This window comes from Salvelinus fontinalis, chromosome 6 (genome assembly GCF_029448725.1).
Source record: "Salvelinus fontinalis isolate EN_2023a chromosome 6, ASM2944872v1, whole genome shotgun sequence".
In the NCBI taxonomy this organism is placed as follows: domain Eukaryota; kingdom Metazoa; phylum Chordata; class Actinopteri; order Salmoniformes; family Salmonidae; genus Salvelinus; species Salvelinus fontinalis.
The window spans coordinates 11,859,581-11,866,797 of NC_074670.1; the positions used below are offsets into that span (position 1 = coordinate 11,859,581).

Genomic DNA, 7,217 nt, shown 5'->3' on the forward strand with positions numbered 1-7,217 from the left:
GCTCTCCCCGTTTCTCTCTCCCTATCTCCCTCTCCCTGTCTCTCTCTTTCCAGGCGTGGTTGTGTGAAGCCTCGTCTGTCCCAGCGGAAGCTGACTCTGTCGTCTGGTCTGGAGGGCAGTAAGAGAGACCAGTCCACCTCCATGTCCCACCTCAACCTTATCAGCAGCGAGGTCAGTCAACACCCAGGCCAGGGACCACTGGTCTCTTCGTACAAACATGCTTTTCCCCTTTGCCACTGCACTTTGGAACTGCCATTGCACTTTCCATTGTTATAATCACAGATAATATTCTGTTGTTTTTTCACGTTTGTGTTGGTGTGTGTTGATGGTATTGTTCCTGTGTGTTCTGTGTATTTTGTTTGAGGAGCATGTTAGATAATGGCATAGCACTACTGTCTGTGAAACTGACACTAAAACCTTATCACATCTCTAGGTTCATTTGGAGCTGGTCTCTACGACAGCAGAACCCAACATGACCACGCCCATGCTCAAACCCTCCTCCTACGATCGCCATGACCTGGTCTCCCATGGCAACCACAGTCGCATGTCGCTAGGAAACCATAGCCGAAGTTGTCATGGCTCGTCGCTAGGCAACCTGACGCCGCGCAGCAGAGACTACCGTCAGTCTGTGGAGACGTTCCCATTAAAGTCAGCCCTCTCCACCGGGACGGATGCCGGCTACCGCCAATCATACACCTCCATCTGCTCAATCATCAATCAGCTCCCAGATAGACTTTCCTCCTCAAATCAGGTGCAGGCGTCAGCAAGTCAATTGAGTGGTGTTGGGGAGGGCGGGACTAGTGTGCATGAGGCTACCTCGCCCTGCTCCCCACCTGTCTCCCCCATCAGAGGAGAGGGGTGTGAGCGCAGACCCCCAGACTACCTCCTGTCCCGGTCTGTGGACCACCTGGGCTCCCTGCCCCTCTCCCTCCCCAGGCAGCTGCTGTGCTGTGGGTCCGTGGACCTGCTGAGTGGAGGAGACGGTTACCCCAGGAGGATCCGGCCCACACTGGTGATCCCAGCTCACTACATGCGCCTGCCGGGGGAGCACCCACTGTGTGGCCAGGCCCTGTTCTTACAGACTGACCAGCAGAGTGACCTGGAGACCATCCAGGCTGAGCTCAACGCCTCACACTCCCAGCAGCCCCTGGGGCAAACACAAGCCAATTATGCTACCGCCTCAGCCAACCAGGGACAAGGAGAGGGGCAAGGGGAGTGGAGCAGCCTATCAGAGTCCCTGTCTATCCCGACAGCACTTGGGGAGGCAGGGATTATGCAAATGAACGGCGAGGACACGCTATTGGCCGAGAGGAAACTGATGGAACTGCGGGGAGGGAAGCCCCTCACACACCCGCGCGCCTGGTTCGTCTCATTGGACGGTCGGTCTAACGCCATCAGACACTCTTACATAGACTTGCAGCGGGCTGGGCAAGCCAAGGGGAATCCAGGTGGAGGAGGTAGCCATGGCAACAACAGTGGTGGTAGACATGTCAACGGAAACGACGCAAGTCTGGACTCCGGGGTGGACCTGAATGAGCCCAGAGCAGGGCGGAGGGGGAGGGAGGTAGAGAGGAAGGTAGGAGAGAGGGAAAGAGAGAAAGACAGAGAGAGGGGGAGGACAAAGAGCGGCCCTCCTGCCATGGCCTACACCCAGCTGGTATATGTGGATGACCTGGAGGGGGAGACTCCTGAGTGTAGCCCCCAGGACAGCCCTTTAGGTCCAGGGTTGCAGAACACACAGGAACATCAACAAGTAGAGGAAGAGGAGGAGGACAGAGGAGAGGAAGACGAGGCGGAAGAGGAACACAGAGGAGAGGGGATGATACAGGAAGAGGCTCCTTCACCCCTCTCCTCCCCCTCCTCCTCCTCCTCCTCTCCACCCCCACTCACAGAGACAGACGGCGTGGTCTTCAGGACTGAGCATGACCAGACGGCCCTATTGTCTGTTGCCCCTGACGACCACGGAGAGGATGAGAAGAAGAGCCCCTGGCAGAAGAGGGAGGAGCGCCCCCTACTGGCAGTCTTTAACCTGAAATAACCTCTGACCCTTGAACTATGACCTTACTTCCCCTCCCACCACCCCACCCCAGAGTGACATGAAGAAGGATTGGCCAGCTATAGATCCAGATCATTCAGGCAGTACATCTGCACTGGGAGCTAAATTAAACTGTCAGTGAATGGAAACGATTGGAACAGTTGGAACTCCATACATTCTAATGTCTAATCCTTCCTGTGTTTCATCATAGCCCCACACTACATGGACAGGCCACTGACTAGACATGCCATAGAGACTTTGTCTGAGTGATACAGATGAACTCCTGAAGTAAAAACAAACTAAACAACGTCAGAGAACATGTAATGCACAACTGCTATGCCTTTAGTAAATTAGCTGTCAGCAAAAAGGGGCTGTAGAATAAAGTAGACAGACAATGAGTGTTTCAATACTTAGCAGCAGCCTCCTTTCCTCAGTCTTATCTGATCAGTCTACTGATCTGAAAAGCATTGGACAAGTAAAAGCAATATGGCGGATGTCTACTGGCAGGTCTAGGTAGAAGGAGTAGTAGTGTTTTAAGATCAGTAACTAGGACAGGATTTACATACAGCAGGAAAGTAAGCTACTCTAATGTATAATGCTGCAGGTAGATGTTGCACAGATCTACGATCAGTTTTTCCCCCAAGTCTTAATTTGGGCGGCAGGTAGCCTAGCGGTTAGAGCGGTGGGCCAGTAACGTAAAGATCGCTGGTTCGAATACCCAATCCAAGAAGGTGAAAAATCTGCCGATGTGCCCTTGAGCAAGGCACTTAACCCTGATTTGCTCCGTACTACTATGGCTGCATCTATTCAGTGTATGTGACACTAAAACATATTTTGTTTAGTTATTTTTTTAGGTTTCCATTTTCCAACGTTTAGGGTACCTTAGATTAGTGTGTGTGTAACTTCAGTTTCCCATCCACACGACTGGTGAATTAGATAATGGGATACAGCCCCCTCTGTTGGTGACTGTTGATATTGCAGCACTCGACCAGTGAGGTTTATTATGAAGGTTTTTGTGTGTTGAAACACTGACTTCGGCATACTTTGCTCTGAACGGCTGGCTATGCATCACTTTTATACAGTTGCTTGAGATGCCTTGTTTTGTAATTTTAAGTACTCTGTGATTTTAGTTGCCAAACTATTTTACTCAAATACGTTTATGCTATTTTCTACTCGGATATGTTTTATCGGTTTTTCCCCTTACTGTAAGTACAGAGTTTTAACACACACACCCAAGCCTTTTCTCTGAAACCAAACTGCATCCTGAGGTTTGGAAACCACTATAATCGACTTCCTCGTTTTCCAAGTGCCTTTGAACAAGTTGACTCGTACACATCAGTTGATCAGTTCAATTAGCTATTTATTTCTCCTCTCCCCTGTTGAGCTCTAACCCTCCACTACCTCATCCCTCTCTCCTCTCCTCCCTCTGTCCCTGGCAGACAGCATGCAGTAACCCCCTCTCTCCTCTCCTCAGTCACAAAGGGAGGATGCTGTGTGGCCATAGCTCGAATGTTTATTGACTTTTGCATCTGCCTCTGTGTGCCAGTGTGTGGGCCCGTCTCTGTCTGTAGTCATGTCTTTCTGCGCAAGCATGTGCCTGAGTGTTCATATCTGTGCGTGCAGACAATATACTGCAGGTCGTGTGTGTGTGTGACAGCATATGACATCTGAGGCATTACAGTGTATATAGTTCTCTCCTCTACATGTTGACATGTGAGCTAGTGTTGTGAATGACCCCTCATCCTCTCTCTCTCTCTCTCTGTACTCCATCACCATAGTAACCACTCTGGGAGAGTACTGTATGTTACTGTTCCATCCATTCTGAATGTCTTAACTGGTTGCTTGTATTATAATTTACACTTATTATTCTGAATAAAGAGACAAACTGGACTTCTGCATCTTCTGTGTATTGTTTAGCACTAGTCTAGAGACTATAGAGCACGTTTGGGTGTAGTAGAATTAAGGAGAACATAATTGAGTTATCCTCTGTAGATCAACGTCAAATGTGTGCAAGCTTCAGGATTAGACTGTATCCAGATGCATGGTTCACATTCTGCTCTTATGGTTTTTGTTAATGTATCTGATAACTAAAGCAGTAGTCATGGCTACATGTTCTACATTACTGAGCCACCGAATTATGGTAAAGCTTTTCATTCCCTTATGGTTGACCTCTTCGTTTCCATTAGGCTTGTCAGATTTCGTGCTCCTTTTGACGGACCTGTATATAGACAGGAAATCAATCAACATCTTGCTGACTGGGAGAACCTGACTCCCCCCTCAAGGCTTTCCCGGTTGGCAGTTACTAACGGGTGGATTTAAGGGAGCAGCATATCAACCCACCATCGGGACATAATGGCCAGAGAACCTGCAGCTCAACCGTTTCCCCCTGAATTCAGTAGCTGACGGACGCGCTCCATAGCGTGGCAATGTTGATGTTATTTTTTTAAATACAGTACCAGTCAAAAGTTTGGACAAACCTACTCATTAAAGGGTTTTTCTTTATTTTTACTATTTTCTACATTGTAGAATAATAGTGAAGATGTCAAAACACATGGAATCATGTAGTAACCCCCAAAAAATTAAACAAATAAAAATATTTTATATTTGACATTCTTCAAAGTACTTCAAAGTTTGCCACCCTTTGTCTTGATGACAGCTTTGCACACTCTTGGCATTCTCTCAACCAGCTTCATGAGGTAGTCACCTGGAATGCATTTCCATTAACATGTGTGCCTTGTTAAAAGGTAGGGATGGTATACAGAAGGTAGCCCTATTTGGTAAAAGAACAAGTCCATATTATGGCAAGAACAGATGAAATAAACAGAGAGAAACAACTGTCCATCATTATTTTAAGACTTGAAGGTCAGTCAATCTGGAACATTTCAGTCGCAAAAACCATCAAGCGCTATGATGAAACTGGCACTCATGAGGACTGCCACAGGAAAGGAAGACCCAGAGTTACCTCTGCTGCAGAGGATAAGTTCATTCGAGTTAACTGCACCTCAGATTGCAGCCCAAATAAATACAGAGTTCAAGTAACAGACATATCTCAACATCAACTGTTCAGAGGAAACTGCGTGAATCAGGCCATCCTGGTCCAATTGCTGCAAAAAAAACACTACTAAAGGACACCAATAAGAAGAGACTTGCATGGGCCAAGAAACACGAGCAATGGACATAAGATCGTGGAAATTTGTCTTTTGGTCTGATGAGTCCAAATTTGAGATTTTTGGTTCCAACCGTCGTGTCTTTGTGAGACACAAAGTAGGTGAACGGATGATCTCCATGTGTGGATCCCACCGTGAAGTATGGAGGAGGTGTGATGGTGTGGGGGTGCTTTGCTGGTGACACTGATTTATTTAGAATTCAAGACACACTTAACCAGCATGGCTACCACACCATTCTGCAGTGATACGCCATCACATCTGGGTTGCGCTTAGTGAAACTATAATTTGTTTTTCAACAGGACAATGACCCAAAACACACTTCCAGGCTGTGTAAGGGCTATTTGACCAAGGAGAGTGATGGAGTGCTGTATCAGATGACCTGGCCTCCACAATCACCTGACCTCAACCCAATTGAGATTGTTTGGGAAGAGTTGGACTGTAGAGGGAAGGAAAAGCAGCCAACAAGTGCTCAGCATATGTGGGAACTCCTTCAAGACTGTTGGAAAAGCATTCCTCATGAAGCTGGTTGAGTGTATGCCAAGAGTGTGCAAAGCTGTCATCAAGGAAAAGGGTGGCTACTTTGAAGAATCTCAAATATAAAGTATATTTATATTTGTTTTAAAAAAATGGGTTACTACATAATTACATATGTGTTATTTCATAGTTGTCTTCACTAATATTCTACAATGTAGAAAATAGTCAAAATAAAGAAAAACCCTTGAATGAGTAGATGTGTCCAAAATGTTGATTGGTACCGTATATACAAAAGTTTGAACACCCATTCAAATTAGTGGATTAGGCCATTTCAGCCACACCCGTTGCTGACAGGTGTATAAAATCGAGCACACAGCCATGCAATCTCCATAAACAAACATTGGCAGTAGAATGGCCTTACTGAATAGCTCAGTGACTTTCAACATGGCACTGTCATAGGATGCCACCTTTCCAACAAGTCAGTTTGTCAAATTTCTGCCCTGCTAGAGCTGCCCCGGTCAACTCTAAGTGCTGTTATTGTGAAGTGGAAACATCTAGGAGCAACAACGGCTCAGCCACGAAGTGGTAGGCCACACAAGCTCACAGAACTGGATTTCTGAAGCGCGTCTATCCTTGGTTGCAACACTCACTACCAAGTTCCAAACTGCCTCTGCAAGCAACGTCAGCACATGAACTGTTCTCCCGGAGCTGGGTTTCCATGGTCGAGCAGCCGCATACAAGCCTAAGATCACCATGCGCAATGCCAAGCGTCGGCTAGAGTGGTGTAAAGCTCGCCGCCATTGGACTCTGGAGCAGTGGAAGCGTGTTCTCTGGAGTGATGAATTACGCTTCACCATCTGGCAGTCCGACAGACGAATCTGGGTTTTGCAGATGCCAGGAGAAGAACGCTACCTGCCCGAATGTTTGGCAACTGTAAAGTTTGGTGGAGAAGGGATAAGGGTCTGGGGTGGTGTTTAATGGTTCGGGTTAGGCCCCTTAGTTCCAGAGAAGGGAAGTCTTAACGCTACAGCATACAATCACATTCTAGACGATTCTGTGCTTCAAACTTTGTGGCAACCGTTTGAAGAAGGCCCTTTCCTGTTTCAGCATGACATTGCCCCCGTGCACAAAGTGAGGTCCATGCAGAAATGTTTTGAGATTGGTGTGGAGGAAGTTGACTGGCCTGCACAGGGCACCTGACCTCAACCCCATCGAACACCTTTGGGATGAATTGGAACGCCGACTGCGAGCCAGACCTAACCTCACTAATGCCTTTGTGGCTGAATGGAAACAAGTCCCTGCAGCAATATTCCAACATCTAGTGGAAAACCAGGAGAGTAGAGGCTGTTATAGCAACTAAGGGGGACCAACTCCATATTAATGCCCATGCTTTTGGAATAAGATGTTAGACGAGCAAGTGTCCACACACTTTTGGTCATGTAGTGTATCACTGACCTCTCCTTGTTTCGATGTGATTTGGGAACTTAGCCTACTGCTCTGCAAACGTGCTGCGAGGAGATTGGCCACTAGATGGCGCTATT

At 47.3% G+C, this 7,217-nt stretch overlaps 1 protein-coding gene across 1 annotated transcript in view; it reads left to right on the plus strand.

The window, feature by feature from the left end:
* LOC129857045 (protein FAM171A1-like) overlaps positions 1-3,925 on the plus strand; it is a 64,891-nt gene extending 60,966 nt beyond the window's left edge. Inside the window, exons 8-9 of the mRNA XM_055924939.1 lie at positions 54-171; positions 434-3,925. Of these exons, the coding sequence (XP_055780914.1) occupies positions 54-171; positions 434-2,038 (1,723 nt within the window). The 3' untranslated portion in view covers positions 2,039-3,925. The remainder of the gene's footprint in view (positions 1-53; positions 172-433) is intronic.
* The last annotated feature ends 3,292 nt before the right edge of the window (positions 3,926-7,217 follow it).